The 21,484-nt window shown below is 40.1% G+C and overlaps 1 protein-coding gene across 3 annotated transcripts in view; it reads left to right on the top strand.

Annotated features, from left to right (window-relative positions):
* Positions 1-21,484, top strand: part of B4GALT6 (beta-1,4-galactosyltransferase 6) — a 64,748-nt gene that overhangs the window by 19,784 nt on the left and 23,480 nt on the right. For all 3 annotated transcript variants that reach the window (XM_045850285.1, XM_045850284.1, XM_045850286.1), the window contains exons 2-3: positions 5,297-5,413; positions 10,936-11,049. In XM_045850285.1, coding sequence (XP_045706241.1) covers positions 5,314-5,413; positions 10,936-11,049 — 214 coding nt within the window. In that variant the 5' untranslated portion in view covers positions 5,297-5,313. The remainder of the gene's footprint in view (positions 1-5,296; positions 5,414-10,935; positions 11,050-21,484) is intronic.

Genomic DNA, 21,484 nt, shown 5'->3' with positions numbered 1-21,484 from the left:
CCACATATTGCCACACACTGAGTAGCTTAAAACAACAGATATTTATCATCTCACAGTTTTGGAGGCCAGAAATCTGAAGTCAAGGTGTCGGCAGGGCCATGCCCCCTCTGGAGGCTCTGGGAAAGAATCCTTCCCTGCCTCCGGCTTCACGGTGCCTGTGTGCATTCCTCAGCCTCCTAGGCTGGTGGCCGCATTCCTCCAGTGTCTGCCTCCATCTCCTCATTGCTCTGTCTCTGTGTGTGCCCGCTTGTGTAAAATCTCCCTCTGCCTCCTTCTGGTCTGCGCACTTGTGATTGGATTTGGGGCCCACCCAGATAATCCAGGATGATCGTCTCATCTCAAGATCTTTAACTTAATTAAAGATCTGCAAAGATTCCCTTTCCAAATAAGATAACACTCACAGATTCTGGGAATTAGGATGTGCACATCAGGCAAGCAGTTATAGAAACTAATTGAAATATAATTATGAGTATATTTGCATATATTGATTGGTGGCATTTTGCTCAGCACCTGGCCAATACAGGTACTCAGCAAAAACTAATTCATTTCCCTTCTCTTTATAAACCTCTGCTCTTCAGCGTTGCCTCCTGGAAGATTTGGGCAGTTAGTACTCAATTTGGGACGTTCCTGCTCCACTCTGCCCCCTACTCATGTTCCTGTGGCCATCCCCTGGTTGGCCATGCCCTGGGTGTCTTCATCGCTGTGGCTTGCTCTCCCTTGCACCTGTCCAGATTGCAGTCATCCCAACCTTCTCCTTCTGGTACTTTCTGACTTCTGTTACACTTACTTCTCATCTTCACAACGACCTCTAGTCCAAGCCCCCTCCTTTCTGGTTTTTCACACCATCCATTCATTTGGACCCTTACAATGATTTTTCGTTGCTACCCAACTCTATTGGATTGGTAGTACCTGGATGAGCCCTGCACTTGTGCACCTCACAGCCTCCGCTTATGCTGTCCCACCAATGAAAAATTTCCCCCTCCTTCTTACTACTACTCTTACTTACTTACTACTTTGGGTGTCTTAAATGTAAATTTACTCTTTCCTCCCTTACTCAGGCCAAGCAAGCTCAGGTCCCTCCTGTTCCAGAAAAATTTCCCTTGACCTTGCTGTCACTTATATTTTCTGAAACTTAACTCCTTTCACTTTGTCATTATCCACTTAACTCAAAACTCTTTTCCTTTTGTTTTCATTACTTTCCTAAAACTACTCTTTTAAAGGTTGATGGTGATCCTGTATCAGCCTTTTTAAGAGGCCACATGAGATAAGAGGTGGTGAAGAGCTTGATTGCTGGGGCAGGAGTTTGAAGTCTAGCTCTACCACTTGCTAATGACTGTGTGACCTTGAGCAAGTTACCTAACTCCATGCCTCAATTTTTTATCTGTAAAATGGGAATAATACTAGCACCTACCTCACAGGGTTGCTTGTGAGATTTAAGTAGGTCAGTATACGTAAAGCTCTTCTAAGGATGCTGGGCAGAGTATGCACTGACTATTAGCTTTTTGTTCTTTTAAGCTATTGTGTTTTAGTCTTTCTTCTTAGCCTCTATGGCATTTGACATGATTGACTAGTCCCCCTTCCTTCTCCATTATCTTCAACTTCAGACTGGTTTATCTTGGGGCCTTTACTTTTGTGCCTCCTGTTTGTGGTCTACCTCCACATCTGCATCTGAACTTCACCTTCTTATCTCCTTTCTAGTTAACTTTTCCTGTTGTAATTCACCACCATAGTTCCCACTTTTACTTCTGTATGAGTGCCTCCCCAAATTGTATTCCTAGCCCCTCTTTCTTAGGTCCAGTGTTACATTTATGTCTGCATGCCAGAATGCCTAACCAACATGCCTCCCTCAAAATCAACTCTGCACTTGACTGACTTTTTGTTAAGAGACCTGTGGCTGTGTGTCCTAGTGGTTGGGGACATGGCAGTCAGGAGCAGAGGGGTGTTGTGTGTGAATCCTTCAGAGTTTAGGAACCCTTTCTGCAACACTGTAGCCTGTCATAGTCTCCTTGTCTGGGGACTTACTGCACTTTCACTGAACGAAGCTGGACGTGGAGCTGGGTGGGGAGACAGAGTAATAGCAAATGTGTTTCTCAGTTTTCTTAAGAATGAGGCAAGTTCATAAATCTCTTTCCTCGCAAACCCAGGGTAGGGTGCTAGAAGCTGTTGTCAACTGTTGATTTTTGAAGGCTTTTTTTTTTAAGTTGTAGTTTTTCTTCCCCTGGAAGGCAGAACTGGTAAATAAGTTTAACTTCTGTCTCACAATGCAAATGAACTAAATTAGAGAGCACACAGCATGATTTTAATTAAACAGTTGTAGTTTTTTGTGTATTTCTGCTTGTGTTGAGACCGAAGGATAAGGCTGGGGAAGATTTGCCTATTTGTTTTTGAGATGTAGTTCTTGGTGGGAATGGAAATTTTAGGCAAGAATTTCCTGTAATTTACTGGCTTGCCAATAGGATGTCACACTTCATATTAATGATAATTAGGCATGTAGTTACTTGAGTGTGGACTATCTTAGTTTTATGAGCTTTGGAAATCGGACAATTTAAACCATTTTCCTGTTGGTTTAGTGTGACCAGCAGCACTTTGGCGCCTCACTTTCCTCCTGTTAGCAAGGCTCTCTCTTTAACCGCAGCTTCGTGTGCTAATGGGTTCTGATCTTCAGGGAGTCAACCCATGAGGACCATTAACCTAAGGAATGCAACTCAATTAGCTGTACAGGATTTAAAATAAGCTAATAGATTTTCCATTTGGAGAGGCTGGTGTTCTGCTTAATTTTTTTCTCACACTGATTAGTGAATAGTAAATGCATTCTTTTGGTAAATGGTTCACCTTTGTCACAGGTGCCATCAGTGATCATTATTTTTAACAGTTTTGTTACCTGGTATTTTGAAAGTTTTTGTGAAAATTTAACATTATGTTTGCCATGCCAGGGCTTTTCCTTGCTACTTAAATTTGACTTGGTTTCAAGATGTCAATTTTCTTTATATGAATAGGCATATTAATTAAAAGTAAAAGCTATGTAGTTTTTAAAATTCAAAAACTAGGGGGGTGGAAACGGGAGGGAGGTGGGGAGGGATGGGTGGGTGGGCTGGGATGGGGGTAAAGGACAGAAAACTGTACTTGAATGATGATTAAAATAAAATAAAAACAAATTGGTTGTTATATATAGAATAGTTAATGGGATTAAAGTGCAACACAGGGAATATAGTCAATAGTATTTTAATAACTATGTATGGTGTCAGATGGGTACATGATTTATTGGGATGACCTCTTAGTAGGTTAAATAATGTCTAGTCACTGGGGTGTACACCTGAAACTAATATAATGTATGCCAACTGTAATTGAAAAATAAAAATGATTTAATAGTGGAACAAAGAAAAAAATTCTGTTTCCAGCACACACAATAATGCACGTATGTTCTTACCTAGGATGTCCTTGCTTAGACCAGTGCTGTTTTCTGAAGTCTGGGAAGCAGTGTCAGCCTTGGCTCAGCTCTTGGCTCAGTTCTGCCGTTCCATGACTGGTCCTCTTTTTACAGTTTGGTGCAGATCCAAGTGATGTATTTATTGTAAATATCTTACAATATTTACATCACCGATAACAAATTTTATGTATACCTTTAGGATGAAATGATCCAAGGTGTTGTAAACCAACTGGTTTTACTCATCTGTTTGATTTTTTTTCTGCATTATTTCATTTGAACTTGAGATCTTGGTTTAAGTACAATTTCTGAGGTTAGTTTGGCTTTCATTGAACATTTTCTCACATTTTTGGTTGGCTGTTCTTTTCTTCATTTTTCACTTTGTCTCTTGTAAAGTCCACAAAGAGCAAAGACATAATAAAAACATGTGGCGTTTGTAAACCAGTATAATAAATTCAAGCCTAAACAAGTCAAATCTAATTATGGAACTGTTTTCTAGAGTGGCTGTGGACATGTTCTTAAAAATGATTGAGGTGAAGGCTATGTGAAACCTGGATTTCTGTTTATCTTTTATGAATTGAAGGTGAAAGGAAAAGTTTTTTACTGTTTCTGTACTAGTTTTATGTACTCTACTCATTCGTGCTTTGAGCAAGTTCATATTTATATAAAGATTGGGGAAAGATGTAGTAAACAGTACATGTAGCTCATCTGTCTGTACGATCTTGAGGACTAGAACAGGGTTCTGAAAATTAGTTGGTATTTTCCGTTTTCTCGTTTTGCATTCAGTTTTTCAAGAATGTCGTGATTGTGTTCCAAGACAGTTTATCTTAAAATTGAAACAGTCATTAGCTGAGCCTTGAACTTTCTCAGTTTTTCTGTGGTAATGAGCCTCCTTGTCTTATCTGATTGGAGTTTATGATTTGGGGGCTTTATGCACAGAGCATTTAGAGTAGGAGGGGAGTCAGAGGACATCTAGGGCAGTGCATCCTCTTTTAAATGAGGAAGGTGAGATCCAGTGAGCTGTCCAAAGTGATGCACTGCCTTAGCAAAGTCAGGACCAAGACCGAAAGGGTCCTTTGACTTTGGTCCTGTGCCCCTCTGAGGGGACATGGCATCTCAAAAGGCAGGTATTTTTAATATCTTTGTCCGTCTACCAATTTCTCCCACAGTTAGAAATTAGGGGCCTATTTTAAAAGCACTTACCACAAAGAATTAAATTGACCAACTTTGAAAATGCACATTGATTTTGATTTTGTCTGCTTTTACAATTCTGGTAGGTAGATCTGTGATTCAATGGGAGTGAAAAGTTGAAGTAATTAACTGTTAGAAATTATTAGAATTGTATTGATTCTTGATAATCCTGCCCTATGAAGCCCAGCACATTGAGAATTTGCAAGATCCATATCCGTACTAGATGTTATGGTGATTTGTGGTATATTTATGATTAGATAAGGAATCCTCACCTTTGTGGAGATTTTGGTTTGAGGGAATTAATACACAATTAGAAAAAGTACATTTTATAACTATATGATTACATATTTGTAATAAAATGCCTCTGAAATTTCTAAGTGTATTTTGTAGTAGAAAACCATTTGTGGGTAAAAGAATTCATTATCATATTTCAGTTTGTCCATTTAGTCTTATTCTATTTGATGGATATTACTACTTTAATATTCCACTTTTATTTTTAGAAAGCAATTTTTTGGGTAAATTTTTGATAATGAGAAGTAGTCATTTTATATGTCTGTTTTCCCATTGAACATGCTAATCAAGTCAGTCTGGATTTATTGGGCGGTTCTCCAATTCTGAGTATTTTATTGAATTAAAAAAAGATTACTGAGTCATGACATTCTCTCTTTATTTCTTTTATAGCCAACACATATCTCTTTATGGTACAAGCTCGAGGAATGATGTTGAGAGAAAACGTGAAAACAATAGGGCATATGATCAGGCTTTACACAAATAAAAACACTACCCTCAATGGTACAGGTAAGATTGCTTCCTACTCAATGTTTTTTGCTTCTGCTTCTTATGCTTGTAGTTATAAAGCAGTACCCAGATCTCTCAAGTTCTGGTGTTGCCTCCAAGTAACTCCCTGTTAAAGATGAGGGTATCTCCTTCTAAGTGCACTGGAAAATTCTTCTGCTTGAGCCAGGGCTGTTCATATTCTAGGATCTGTAAAGGTATGGTCCCACCTATATACAAGTGTTGAGGGTTCTGTACAGATACGTAAGTTAATTTTTGCAAATGTAAACAGAATAGAAAAGCAGCTTATACTTTTTCAATTCCATTGTACTTAAGAGAAATTGACTACAAAAAGTAATTTATTCATACTAGCTATTCTTTCCCCTTTCTTATGCTCATTCTAATTCCTCAAGTGTTTTTCCCACTATGTCTAGAGAATACTTATATTTTTAAAATTATAGATAGTTCTTAATATTTTTTTGACTTTTAAGGGGCTAAAGGAGAAATGATAAAAAACTGGAAATCAGTAGCTGCTCTTAGTCTACTAAAAGTACTCTCTGGAGAAGAATGTCTGTTAGACCCACATAAGGTTAAAATTTAAGTAATAGGCCAAGTGAATGGTGGTAAAACTGATGTAAACAGGTTTAACTGGTGTGGAAGAATGCTTGTGCTCCTCTGTGGCAGTGTTCCCACGTTGTCTCCTGAGGATTGTAAGGTGTTACCTTAAAGGGTTCAGTGGCTGATTGTCAGTTGTTGTACCCTCTATATTCTCATTTTAAATAGTTAAAGATTTAACTTGTGTCCACGGTCCTTCATTGTGCCACTGTAAACAATACACGCACACATTCTGCCAGCAGGACATCCTTATCTCCCACCTGCAGGTGTTTTTCTTTAAAATGCATGTTAAGGTGGGAAATAGTTTCAGACCCTTCTAAAAATTGAAGATGGTTAACATACAGATTCTTAATTTAATTTTATACATGCTTATATAAAATCCATTCTAGTCATTTATCAAATTTGTGTTATGAGCACTACAAATCAAAACATTCTTAATTGTTTTCTCTTTAATTTGTTTTTGGAAGACTGTCTCATTGTAACTGATATTTTAGTAGCACAGTTCAAGTCTCATTAAGTAGTGTTTTGAATAGTAGGCCAATTTTAGAAGTGTATACATTTTAAAAGCTTCTTTAGGACTTATCCTGATTGAATGAGTTGATTATGAAGGTGTTCATTAACAGAGATATGAAGCCTCGGTAGATTACTATATTTGTATAAGTGAATACTAAAATTCTGTGTACAATCAAGTTCTTTTTCTGGTGTATGGGTAATTTATATGTGTGAATGTTAAGCATAATTAGGAAAACCAATTGCTCGGACAAGATGAACTTTCCCCTCAACCTTCTAAAACTTAAAAAAAGAAGAAATCCTCTCCTCACCAAGCTGTAGTTTAAAAAAAGACCAAATAGCTAATGCATACTTTATGATTAAAGTTTGCTTACTTCTATGAACCTTTGAAAACTTTTCATATGTTCCCTTATTAGAGGTAAGGTGTTCTCTGGAGACAGTCAGTCATTGTATCAGTTAGGAATTGGGTTTGGTTTTAAGAGAGACCCAACTGCGATGCTTTAAACACACGAGGATTAGGTTCTTATGTAAAAGAAGTGTGGGATTGGCTCATCTGGGGCTCTGTGTAGCTTCACAGTCCAAGACGGCTTCCAGGTCTCCCGTCTTTGGGCTTGGGTCAGTAAGGAGGAGAAAAGGATGAAGGAAGTCTTCTGGAACCTTCCAGGAAGTCCCACAGAGTATCCTGCTTACATCTCACTGGCCAGAACTCAGTTATAAGGGCACTGGGAATCGCAGTCTCTGAGCTGGCTCCCTGGTGCTCTGAATGAGGTTGGGGTTCTGTTACCTGGGGAGAAAGGGAAAGGGAGTTGGAGTAGGCAACTGTGGGCCTCTGCCATTTTCATTCTTACTGAACAATTAGTATAGTTGGTACCCTTACCTAGATATTGGGGTGCAACATTCACAAAACATCCTCCCTTTATATGAGGTTTCTGGGGAAGGATGGGGACATATTTATTGTGTAATTGTTTATTTCTGTATGAACTTATTATACAAATATGCCAAAAAGGAGATAATTGACAATAACATGTACAGAGAGCTGATGGAATTCTAGGGAAGAATTGACTAACACATACTGGCTCATTTAAAATTTAATAGTTAGATTAGATCTTAAAAGTTCTTATCACCAGACAAACATTTGTACCTGTGTGGGGTGACAGATCGTAACTAAACTTGTGGTAATCGCTTTGCAACATATATATCTATCAAATCACTATGTTGTGTACCTTAAAGTAATATGTTATATGTTAATGAGAATATAAAAATAAAATTTAACATTTAATGGCAAATAGGTTGTGATTTATAAGTACTTTTGACTTCAAAAAGGGGGTTTTAACCCTGTACCTGATTTTCTAAAGCATCAAATGTAAATAGATTATATATAAAATATTTTTGTAAAGAAATCACTTAGACTCTTATAATCTAATGGTGCCATGCCTTGTAGCTATGGAGTCAGTCAAATTAAGAAAACAAGATTACTCAGTGAATAATTACCAAAGCAGATGATAAGGGTCATGCAATGTGAGAGCTGGTAGGCTTGTTAGAAATAACTCAGACACTTCCTTATTTAATGGACGCATGTTCTGAGGCCCTCAGACACTGACATGACAAGCTAGTGGTAAACAGATGAGAATTCTCACTGAGTTTCTGTTACTGCTTTGATCTGCCCTGAAGCAGGAGAAACAAAGCCCTCCAGTGGTCTCCTTGGGTCCTGTTCTCCTTTTCCCTTGTGTGCTAAGGTCCAGTGAGAGCTGAGGTGGGGATCCGTGTGGCACTTTTTATTCTGCATCTCCTTTTCCTCTGGGTGTGGCTCAGGAAGGGAGGGAGAAGGCAGGAGGCCTAGAAGTCACTGTGTGTGTTTGTTCATCCATTCATTAGATGAAATAATGTCTGCACTATGGAGCAGTTGTGGTAGATCGGTCTCAAATGCCTCTGTCATGCAGACCCTGTAAAAACTGCTCCTAACCACTTTGTAGGGATAATGATTTTGTGGATTTGTTACAGTATAGTCCCCCAAACCTTAAATCATTGTTGGCTCTATTATCAGTTGTGAAGTGTCCATTTGCTCTACGTTTCTACTAAGTGGTAGGTATTTTATCAGATACTTTAAATCAGAGGCATTCTGAATTAAAATAGGAAATATTCAGACTAGTGGCAGGGGAGTGGGTAGACTTATATACATAACACATTGGATGACATAAATGCCACTGGACCCAGTACCCAGGGAGCGCAGAGATACTTCTATCAGTCTAGCAATGAGTTGAGATCCTTATGATCATTTATAATGATGTGGTCAAGAATAACACTCTTAGCCCCAAAACTTTGTGTTTAAGGGACACGCATATACTGATATTGCATGTCTTTAAGTTTTTTTATTTTTTTAAACGTGATTCTTTAAAAACTGATAAAAGTGATGCATGAGTTCTTTTGTGAAAGATTCAGTCATTCTTGCGCTGAAATAAAAAGTAAGATAATCCTCTGGCCTTCCTGTTGCCACCATGCACCCTAAGGGGAGCTGCCATTAGCAGTTTGTTCTGCAGAGAGATGTGTAGAGAGCTTACATTTTCTGTGAGTTGGATGTGGATTTACAGCATCATAGTGTGTGCCTAACAGAAGGGGGCCCAAGCATTAATGATGAGAATTAATATATTATACAGAGTAAGAAAATACTTTATTGAAAGTTAACTGATGGCATTAAGGATTATATGAGAATGCTAATATTTATCTGCCTCAGGATAAGAACGAGTCTTTGGAACACCTAAAGGAAGTGGACTCTCAGGGAAAATCTTATTTATCTTCTGTTGTCAGCTCCTGCAAATGCAGTGTGTAGCAGATGCTTAGCTAGCATAGCATAAGTCCCCAGAAAAGGAGAAAATACGGGGGGGATATAACTTTAAATTTGATTGTGTGTGTGTGTGTGTGTGTGCACGTGCACGTGCATCTTAGGATCAGGCCACATCCCCCTAAATTCCCTTTTGATGATGAATATTTATGTTAGGCAAAGGCATAAAGAGAGGCATTTAGTTTTCTTCAAATCTTCTCCGTATTTTATATTCAGTTTTCAGGATTCTACCATTTTTTCCACAGTGAGAGGGGTTGACTTTTACCATTCAGCAGGGTATATGATTTTCACCTTCAGCCTTTTTTGCTTGCTGGTATGAAGACAGGCCTCTCTTTTAAGTCAGACACCTGTTCTCCTCTTTCCTGTCACTTTTCACACAGGCCAGTTCGGTTAGGAATCTCACTCTCATCGGAGCAGATTACTGAAGACTGAGAGAAAGCCTTCACATTTTCCAGAAGTGTCCGCTATAGCTTCATTTTCTGTGGGTCCAGGAGACAGAAAGGAGTTAATCAGCTGTTTCCATCTCCCATCTTTTACTCACTCACTGCATGTTAGCTTCATTCTCTTAAACCAGCTTCCTCTTGCATAGTGGGAAACTGGCAGGTCGGACCTTTGTTCCAGAAAGGGACTGCAATGTGATGTCTGGCTCCATGTACAAAACTCCTAAGGCTCCGACTGCCCCAGATCGGGTCAGGTGCTCCTTTCTAAACCAGTTGCTCATAGCTACAGTTAGTGAGTATGTACTCATATACAGAACAGGGATTGCTCTAAGCACTTCATACTTTTATCTCCTTGAGATCGGAAAAGGGCAGCATGAAGTGGGCACAGGCGAGAAACCACTTTATCTCACTGTGTACCACAAAGCTAGGGTGTGTTGGGAGCTAGGATTTGAACTCTAGCGTTTGACTTTGGGGCTCTAAACCAGTGCCCTCTATGTTTTGTAGCTTGCTGAATCACAAGGAAAGAGACCTAATGGAATAGTAGCTCCAGGGCTCCCCAGGCAGTGCAGCCCACAGGTTGGAAGTGACTAATTTAAAGATTTTAAATGAGCTGTGGTACAGAAGTACATTGAGTGGGTAAATTTCCGTTTCCTAAGTATGGGGTGGTGAGATAGCATTACTCCCATCCCTGTGCTTTGTGGAGGCTAGAAGCACGGCTTTGTCCATGTGCTCGTCCTGAACCCCCTTGGCGGCTGCAGTGGAGAGGATTCCCTGAGTCCTTGGTGTACTGTCAAACTCCCTTTCGATCTGGGTCAGCCAGGGGAGCGATGGGAGCAGGTGCTCTCATGTGGTTGCAGATGGGTCTGCTCTGTATTTATGCATGGATCAGGCCAGGATGCTCTCTGGACTTGTCCCAGGGTTCCCTTGGGAAATCTTGCTGAAGTCCATTCTGGCAGCAGTGAATGATAAATGGGAGAGTATCTATGGCAACAGCATTTTGCTTTTTGTTCTTCACAGGTAATTCCTTTTAAGTACTTCTGCAGATTGTGTATTGCAGATCTCACAGTGATTGTGACTTGTTTCATACTAGGAGCAAAGCAAAAGGCAATTTTTTGGTTGTAACTTTTTTCTCTCTCTCTAAGATTATCCTGAAGGCAATAATTCAAGTGATTATCTTGTTCAAACAACAACATACCTTCCGGAAAACTTCACATATTCACCATACCTCCCCTGCCCAGAAAAACTGCCTTACATGCGTAAGTGTCATCTGATTTTGACTTAACTGTTTGCTTGTATTATGATAAAATAATAAAAATCACTTGATTTTAGCACACCAGGCTCAGATCATCACCGTGGGTCCTATTGCTCATATTATGTAACATGTTATTTGATTTTTTTTTTGCAAAAGATTTTTTTGGAGAGGGTGGGGGTTTAAAAGCAGAGGAAAAATCTTATGCCTTACCCAGAAGTACCAATAGTTTCTATTGTGAGTTTGATGTGTATTCTTACAGCTTATTTTAAAATTATTTCTTATGTAGCTAGATAGCTGGATAGAAAATTAAAATGTCTCAGAGATTTTAAGAATTTATGTGAATGGTCTTAAATTTCATCCTGTAAATTGCTTTTCTTACTTACTGTATTTTTCAGACTATAAGATGCACTTTCTCCCCCCAGATTTGGGAGGAAAAGGGCGGTGCATCTTGTAGTACAAATGTAGCTTACTGTGGGGGTGGGGTGGGGGGCGGTGGTGGAGCAGGGTCACAGGTTATTAAATAGTTTATCACATTTTTTTGCTTCAAAATTTTTTTCCTATTTTCCTCCTCTAAAACCTAGGTGCGTCCTGTAATCCTAAAAATATGGTAATGATTTTTGGGAACTATCTACTTGGATACATGTAGATCTATTTATTTCTCTTAACTGTTGTATAGTATGTCTTTGAATAAATGTACTACATTTTACTTACCTTTTTCCCTGATGATGAAAATTTAGGTTGTTTCCACATTTTTGGTATCACAAAGCAGTGCTGTAAGGAACAGCAGAGAGCATGTTTCTCTGTGCACATGTGTGTAAGTGCTCGGTGGGGGTTCGTAGCCAGAAGTGGAACTGCTGAGCATGCTGGACTGGTTGTGAGCCAGAGCAGCCGCGCCAGTGTACGCATATACCCCCAAGACCCAGGTGTGGAGGTGCCACTCTGATATTTATAGACTTTTTAATTTTTGCTACTCTGATAGATGAAAATTGTCTCTCATTGTTTCAGCTTTTACTTTCCTCATTACTAGTGGGTTTAGGTAATTTTTCTTGTGTTTTTGAGTCATTTTGAATTTTCTCTCAGTCATGTGCTTTGTCAGTTCCTTATTAGTTAATTAGACTTTTGTGTTGATTGGTGAGAGCTTTCTCATATGTATTCTGGGAGTGACCTGTGGTCTGCTGTACCTGTTGTGATATCTTTTTACAGCCTCTGGCTTTTTTCATTTTGTTCATGGAGTCTTACATTTTACAGCAGTTTAAAATTAGGATGTTGTCAAGTGTATCAGTCACTTTAAGGTTTTGCTTTTATTTTTTTGTCTTAAGAAAGCTTTCTATACCCCAACACCATACAAATACTCTCCTTTATTTCCTTCTAATAATTTTACTATTTCGTTTTTAACTTTTGTGTATAGTATGAGGTAGGGATCAAGCTATTATACTTTAAATATATATTTTTTCAAAATTATAAAGATAATACATTATCACTACTTGAAAAACATAATCACTGAAAAGCCACATGGCTATTATTTTGGCATTTTTTTCTTTTTAAATATAATTTATACACGTAAGTTTATATCTTGATTTTTATGTAATTAAAAATCTAAATAAACAACCTTTTGAATTACTTGTTTATCATTGTGTTCTAATGTCCTCATTATCTAAATGTGTTTTTATATCTCTACCTGAGTTTTCTTTACTGAGGAAACCAGCCACTGCCTGTCATATTTGTAGGATTCTTTTCAATTTGTAGTTCATAGAAATTAGATAATAAAAAGAAAGATTTGCCTCTTAATATCATCTAAGGTCATGGTTCTAAACTTTAGTATGTGTCAAAATCACCCAGGTAATCTTATAAAACATAGGTTCCTAAGCCCCACCCTCAGAGTTTCAGATTCAGTAGATCTGGAGTTTTCATTTCTAGCTGGTTCCTGGGTACCTGGGCACTAGTGGTCCTTGGGCCACATGTTGAGACCCACTGATCTAGAGTGGATCTCATTTATGGGGGCACTAGGGCCTGGGCAGCTTTTTTGGGCCCAACCTCTAAGTTTCTGACTTTATTGACCTGATGTGGGGCCTGGGCATTTTAATTTAAAAAAATCCTCAGTTGATTTTAATCTTGCTGTTTCCTTACTTTGTTATTGTAGTCTTAGTTTTCTAAAAATGAATGTTTTTGCCTGTGCAGAACTGAAACTACTGAGTAATATTCGGTTGAAATATTGATTACTTTGAATGTGCAAATTATGAGGTTTTTTCATAATTTGCATATTCAAGGATTTAGAGTTTTCAGGAAATCTTTCTGTTCTTGGTTTAGTTGCCATTTTCTTAATTAGCACTTTGTGAGTATTAATTAAACTCTGTTTAGAAGCATCTGCCTGCCAAACCTTCCTACTAGCCCTCCTCTCCCCCATAACTCGCAAATACCTGTTTTGGCGCTTGAGCAACTCTGCTGTGGCTGCAGCCCACTCGCCACCTTTTCACTGAGTGTAGTGGTGCTACTGCTCGTTTTCTCTTTCTCTCAGGGTCTTGTGTCCTTCTGCAAGAGGAGGGTCTCACTCGTTTGGCCAGCCACCTTTTCACAGAAGGCCTCCTCCTGGGCAGCCACCTTTGAGTCCAGCAGCAACCACTTGTCCAGTTAGCTGTGGCCAGAGTGACAGGTTAATTGACAGAAATATGGCCAAATATAGATAACTCCTTAGACAGGGGTCATGGGCACAGCCAACATAATAAGGCTTCTGCCAAGAGAGCCTTACACGAGCCACCCAGGAGAGCCCCCTCACCAGGGGTGTGAGTCTTTGTGAAGTAGAGCCTCAATTTACCTGTGTGTAAAATCTGGGATTGTAATAGCAACTTCATAGTGTTGTGAGGATAAATAGAAGCACAGTGCTTGAAAATGAACTGAAGTTAATTTGATATTCCCTTTCCTTCTCCTCACTTCTTTAAATGATGTAGTCAGGCTTTATAGTGACCAGGGGGATGAGAAACCCAGGAGAAATGTGCAGTTAAAGAGTTTTATAGTTAGTTATGGATCCTTAATTTTTTTTTAATTAACCAAGTTATTTCCCATTGATGATAGATCCAGCATAATAAAATTCCTAAGTGTAAAATCTTTTTATAATATCCCACAAAATAATGGAATACAATACCTCCCCAAATAATAGTTAAAGGAAGTTCTGTGTAAGAATAAAATCTACTTAGATGAAAACTATTCAAGTATGAATGATACTTAATTTTCTTATTATCACCAAAAGTGAAGTTAAGGCTTAAAATTGGTGTGTGAGTGATTGTCTAGTGTAACATCTTTTTGATTGTTCTCTAGTGTAGCAGCGAGACTACTGGCACTGGATTGCCATAAAGATAAACCTTGAAATTTCCAATTGGAATTCAGATAAAATTGATTTCATGGATTTCAGCAAAAATTTATGTCCAATCAGTTACACCAAACAATCTATTTTAATGTGATTATTTTTAGAATATGAATAAATACTTCTTTGTTACTCTTAGTACTTACAGATTCTCCAGAGGGCAAATATGCTTTCAGTTTTATTAAATTTGTGTGAGACTGTGCTAACGAAGTGAAGTAAAAATTTCACTTTATTTAGAGCTAAAAAGCAATGAATGCTTATCATGGATGTTTTGTTTTTTCTGGGTAAGGAAGAGATGGAAAATGTCAGTTGTTTACTTTGCATTAAAATGAAGGTAGACTTACCTGTTGTTTTCCTGCCTTTTAATTCCTATTCAAATGGAATACATTTTCAGTGGCTTTTATCTTCTGTCCTTACTGTTTGAGGAATAGCCCCTTTTATGGGTTAACCCTGATAGTTTCTATGGTTGCTAGCCTTTTGAACATAACAAAAGCTACAAGGACTTTTTGAGATGAATTTAAATTATTCAAATGAAAATTGGCAACTATGGAAAAGGTAAGCAAATAAACTTCAGGAAAGCACAAATAATGATTAGTGTAACAAACCACCATGCATGTGTTTATTGTAGAAAACAGAGATGGGAGTTTTAGAGTAAACTGAGATGGGAAGCCAATTTAGAGTAATTGTTCAACAAGCAGTTTTTGAACAGTGGCTGTACTTGCAGTGGGCTATGTGTTGTTTGTAGGGGCAGGAAGAGGAGAGACAAAGCTAACTATGATCTCAGGTATCCCAGCCAGGGCAGGTAACCTACTCAGAGAAAGGCCGTTTGCTAACTGCTACCAAAGGGTTATTATGTCACGAAAGGGAGATAGATAGCATTTCCTTCTGCAAGGATCAGGGAGGTTTCCGAGAGAGGGGCCCTTGGAAGTGGGTAACAGGAACAGCGTCAGAGCACAAGAGGCTCTGTATTCCAGGGATGGAGAGGGGCCCCCTGTGACTGCAGTGGGTGTGTAATGGGGTACGTGAGAAATAAGGCTGGGTGGGGAGGTGAAGGGCCATGTGAAAAGAACTAAGCCGTCTGAGGACTTTGTGGGTTCCAGGGGTCCCTAGGCACACGAGTGGGCTTCAGAGGGAGCAGAGCCCCTGAGTGTGTATGTAGTGGGTTGAATTACAACCTTGTCTTCATCTCTCTAAGGGGAGGGTGCAGAGTTTTCAAAGGTCCAAGGGCAAAAAAGGACAAAACAGAAACAAACACCACTGGTTTAGAGAATGGAACAGTCATTTGCTTTAGGCAGACGAATGATATGATTAGGATGGTACCTCAGAAACATTGTGCTTCTTATGAGAAGCTGAAAAAGGGATGAGAATGGGGAAATACTGGCATCTGGAAGACCAATGCGGAGCTTACTGTAGGGGACTAAGAGGAATGACAAGGGCATGTGCATTGGAGAGAGGAGGAGGCACTAGACAGAAGCTATAGGGGTACTAGCATGGACCAAATGAGGGATCAGGGTTAATTTTCATGTTTCTGGCTTGATGACTATTAACTGAAACAGGTAATGCAGGATAAGCCTCATATTTGGAGAATGGGGAAGTTAATGAGTTCAGTGTCAGGCCTGTTTTGTTTAAAGCTCAAGGGAGTTAACTTGGGGTCTGAATTTCATCAGAGAGGTCTGGGCAGGAAATGAGAGGAAGTGAGCCTGGAAGAAGGCTAAGGTTCCTGGGGGCCTCAGCACTTACAGGGGTGTAGGGTAGTCAGTAGAAGAAAGGAAAACAGTCAGGGAGATAGAGGAATCAGAGAACGTTGTCCCAGAAACCAATGAGGAAGGAGTTCCAAGGAGACAGTGTTCCATCTTGTCGTATATCTCAAAGAAAGCAGGTTTGATGAGGAACTGAAAAGCCATTGAATTTGACACTTAAAAAATTAATGGGGACCGCCGCAAAACAATTTCAGTACAGTGGCGAGCTAAGAAGCAAAATACACTGTCCTGAGAAGTGACTCGGAAGTACATAAAATCTAATTTGTTAAAAAAAAAGTTTGGTGGGAAAGGGAAGGAGAATGGGGTAAGGTGGAAGAGGTGGGGTTAAGGGTAGAGCAGTTGTTTCTTATGCCACCCCTGTGGGGTCAAAATGCACAAATGCTGTGGAGACTGTTTTTGTTGAAAGCTTACTATGTTCAGGGCAGTATAAATGATGGATTAATCTATGTGCTTATGTGATTTTCTTCAGGGGCATTTTTTGGGTAGAGAACTCAAACATAGAAAACTGTTGATCAGCTGTGGCAGGTCGGGAAGGGAGAAGAATTGTGAGTGTGTATGAGTGTGTAGGTGTGTCTTAGTCCATTTAGGTTGCTAAAAACAAAACGGCCATGGACTGGGTGGCTTAGGTGCCAGCAGATTTCAGCATGTGGTAAAGGTTCCTTGCACAGGTGGCTGTCTTCTCCCTGTGCCCTCACATGGTAGGAGAGGCAAGGGGTCTCTCTGGGCACTAACCCCATTTATGAGGGCTTAACCCTCATAACCAAATACTTCCCTATGGCCCCACCTCCTAGTACCATCACATTGGGGGTTAGTAGTTCAGGATACCGATTTTGGGGTGGGAACACGTTCAGTCCACTGTGAGGTGCTACAGTTAAGGTGAAGTTCATGGAGCTGTGTTTCCCTAAATATGGTCCAGGGATGATCTGCCCTGGAATCAGCTTGGATGCTGGTTAAAAACGCAGGCCTCTCAGCCAAACCCCAACCCACAGTGCAAGTTAGGTCTCTTGGTTACAAACCACAGAATATAACTCGCTTCAGTTTGAGAGGAAAGGGAATTGGCAAAATGATATTAAGCAGCCTTCATAAAACCTGGGTGGCCACAGAAGTAGGTTTAGAGGCTGACCAGCCAAAACAAGGCCCAGACCACTCTGCCAAGAATCTCCTGCCACCAGTTGGCAGAGATCGCTGCTCCAACCAGCATGCTGTGGTCTGGGGAGCAGAGGTGCCACTCCTGGTGCCCCTAAAGCCAAAAGCTTCTGCTGCCCCTTTCAGTGAAAGATAGTTTTGCAAAGTGCCCATGAAGTGAACTCTTGTTGTTCACTTCGACTTCAGGGTTTCTCCTGGGTGTGTCTGGGCATGTGACTGCTCCTGTCTGCTACAGAGGTTGGGAGAGTAGGTTCTAGCTTCTTCCTCTGGGAGGCAGGACGCAGTGGTGGGCAGTTCAGGCAGCTGACATGTGTTCAGATAAAGCTGGGTGGCCACAAATATGACCCATGGTCATCCACTGACATGAGAGCTTTGAAAATGGGGCCAGGAGCCTTTGTTCTAAACAGGCATGCCTAGTGATTCTTAGCCACACCACCAAAAGAGTGATCTGCTTTGTTAGAAAATTGGCTAGACAGGAAAAATCGGGATATCGTGGAGAGAACTTTAAGCCAAAACTCACAGGCTTTCACCTCTGACACTGCCAGTCAGTCCCAGGTGACAGTGATGCTCTCGGGGTGCGGCTACAGAGCTGGGTGCACAGGGTGATGAATGGGGCGGGAGAGCACCTGTCAGTGGATGTGACTGGATAACGGAGGTGGTGTGGCTGAAAGTCATACACTTCAAAGGAGGTAAAATCACGAAAGAAGGAAGTAAACGATTTTTTTTTTTGGTAAGGTGTAGGTTGGAATCTGCAGAATACTTTCATGTCTGGTTTCAAGATTACACACATAGAAAAGTGAGCACTTAGCACAGTCTGAGAGGAAGAATCCTGGGTTGCTTTAGATGAGGAGTAGGTGGTAGTATTTGCTAAAAAACATTGAGAAAGAGTATATAGAAACTGCTTGGTAATTGAATGGCTCTGGAAAACACATTTGAAAAGGCAGGTGAAGTATATGATAAGGCGTATTTTCTTGACAAGACACATCTTTAATGAAGAACAGGAAAGAAGCAGTACATTAAATGCACACATCATAGTAGGTATGTCCCTATTTCAGAATGCTAGAACAGGAATGAGTGTGTCTCAGAGTTGGGGAAGTAGAGTAAAAGTGGTTGTGGATTCTGACTTTAAAGGAGGTTGTGAGCTTATCAAGGCAGGGACTAGAAAGGCAACCTGGAAGCATGTGATGAAGGGGGTGAGGCCTCTAGGGATGGAGCAAAGATTTATTGGGTGGATTACAACTCAAGATGGAACAGAAAGCAAAGACTGCTACGTAGAGGTTACAGTTAGTCAGAGTACTACAAGAGAGAATGGTAAGCAGGAAGAAAATGGGTGTTAGGAGCTGTGTGTTGTGGCCAAGATGAGGAGACAAGAACTTGGGCTATGCAGGGGGATGTTATTTTAGGTCATCTACCTGTGGGACCCCCTTTGCACAAATGTCTTAAAGGCTATGTTAGCACCTGGTGGAGCCAAGGAATAGAAATGCAGGTAGGAAGGAAGCAGAGAGAGAAGTGATAGGACTGCACACGGCTGGCTTTGCCATTTTTAATAATTAATTAATTAGTTAATTAATTAATTGTCTAGCCATTGCACTTGGCATTGGGAATGTGTGACTTAAAACTACCCTATCTATGTTTAGAGTACTCGGATTTGGTTGCTTCAAGAATAGTTGAATAAGAACTCACTTGTGTAAGCAGAGGTTATAAAATCTCATAAGGAGAGATGCCTAAGTAAAGCTTTGGAAACGGGCAATTAATAGTGTTGGCTTCAAAGGAGGCAGTAGGGGACCGGGGGTGTGATGACCCAGTGTGACTGGTCAGCCTCAGGTGGCAGCCCAGACAGCAGGAGAGAGAAGGTAGCATCTATCTTATCATAAAAAATGTTTTCTGACTTTGGGGAGCAATTCACCTGAAGGGATATTTCTAGAGGTTATTCAGGTCTTTTCTGACATTGTCTCAGATTTTTGCACTCTGTACATTTGAAACCCTGAGGATAAACCAGTGACAAAAGCCCAAGTGTGGAGAATTAGACTTTAGATACCAAAAAATAGATATAGGCCCCACACTGAGGGAAGTGGTCATTTAAAACTGTTAACTTACGGAGAAAACATCTTTCTGCCTAGTGAGTAGGTGCCTTAACTTATACTTAAAAAGCAGAAAAATGTAAGGTTTTTCTTATGTATTGAATATTTATTTTAAGAATTGTATTTGATAGAAAAATACTATCCTAAATCATGTCATGTGACACATCCACACTGCCATGAGCCTGTGGTTTGGGTGCACATGCACCCAGCAGCCCACAGGCCCCCTTAGGTCCTACTTCCCAGAGTGGGAGGCATTGTTGCACGTCTTGCAAATTCAGCATTAGACTTACATTTTTGTATGCATAATCTCATCTATAAACATCCATGCATAGAAAGCCATATTAGCAGGTCCTTGCAGTGATTTTAATATTCTTTAATGAAAATGTATAATTTATATCCTTCTAAAAAATTCAGCATTAGGAAATTATAGCAAATGTCCGGCCATCCAACGGTGCAACTAAGTTAGTTGTTATTGCACATAACAGTTGTTTGGCCCTCAGGTTTGTTGCCAAGACTGACAGGTAGCTTACAGGTGACCTTCTTTCTTCCACCCTACCCTTAGCTAACTGGCAGCCCTTCCCTTCTTCAGGCTCCCAGTTCTCCTGCCCTTCCCTTTCCATCCCCAGTCCCACCTTCCAAGTAGTGAATCAGGATTTGATAAATTACATTATTTACATTTACACTGCTGGGTAAATGGATTTCAGCCAATGTATTTGTTTTTCGACCTTTTAGTCTCTGCTTGAGAAAAGAGTGCACATGTTCTCACTGGAAAACCGCAAACTTGGCATAGGCAGAGTGAAGGCTGGGAGTCCTCTGTGGGGCTCTGGATCCTCATTCTTCAGCTGTCCTTGAAACTTTAGCGAGTTGCAATAAAGGGGCTGGCCTGGCTGATTGCTTACTTCTTGACTGTAAAGAAGGTGGTATGCTCCCTGGGCTTTAAGCACTGGAACACTTTCTGGAGTGAAACGTGAAGGGGAATCCCCACATGTAAAGGAAGTGAAAGTGGCCCTTAGTAGTTGAGTGGGGGTGGACCCCAAGTCCTTCTTCTCCAGACTGCAGGCACACCTTGAGATTCTTTCTACTGGGGGAAGTTTGGAAACCATGTCAGCATTAGCTTATCTGCTCAGTGCCTCTTCCTGGCCACATGCTATAATAATATGCTCTTTCCCTTTTTTTTTTTATGAACAGAATCTTCATCTTAATACTACCCCATTCTGCTCCCACTAATTAGTGTTTATTCTTTCTTCTCTCTTTCTAATTGCACTTTTACTGTTCCCAACGCTGGCAGTGCCTGTCCTGAAGGCCTGTCCCCCCTCCAGAAAAAAACAGTAATGTCACTAGATCATCTTGGGCCTTCAGCCAGCAGGGTATTAGGATTTCAGAGCAAAGAGCAATGAGCATATAGGAAAGCTGCTAAGGGACTCTGAGGAATGTGGGTGGAGGGACAGTCAGGAGTAAGTGATGGACACAGGAGGCCCTGCTCATTGAGGAGAGAGATATAAGGCCTGCCTCTAAATTTGCCAGCACATGTGTGTTCAAGATGAAAATTAAACTGCAAATGATACTGGTCAAATTCCTAACAATAATGATGATTACAGCTGTTGAAGCAATAAAGCTGGAAAAAAGGCAAAAAAAATTGGTTTAACAGTGCATAAAGAATACCAACTTCAGTTACTTATATGAACTGCTTATTATTTAGCCTAATTACTATCATTTTAGCAATCATGCATACCATTAAATGCATGAGATTTATTTGTGTGTATTTCATTTGATTACAGTGATTGTTTTTGTCAGCTGAGTCATGATAGTCTGTACGTACATTGATCACTCTTACATTTCACTTACTGTTTCTCTGCAAGTTCATAGGTATATCTGATCTTTCTAAGATTAGCTACTTTGCATATCTTGTCACATTAAAGGGCAGGTATTTGGTTATAAAACACCACAAACACTGTCAGCAGAACAGGCAGATAGAAGATTGCAAATTTTTTCCTAACTTACTCTGTGAAACATAGGCATTTGCATTTTAAAACACTTCTTTCTAGTATGCTTCAGTGCTTAGTGGAAGCTACTGATGGAAAGCCAGCCCGGTGG

The sequence above is a fragment of the Phyllostomus hastatus genome, unplaced genomic scaffold, assembly GCF_019186645.2.
Source record: "Phyllostomus hastatus isolate PE091 unplaced genomic scaffold, TTU_PhHast_1.1 phas_contig_80, whole genome shotgun sequence".
NCBI lineage: Eukaryota > Metazoa > Chordata > Mammalia > Chiroptera > Phyllostomidae > Phyllostomus > Phyllostomus hastatus.
Note: the sequence above shows the minus strand (reverse complement) of the source record. Positions and strands in the feature narration are given on the sequence as shown.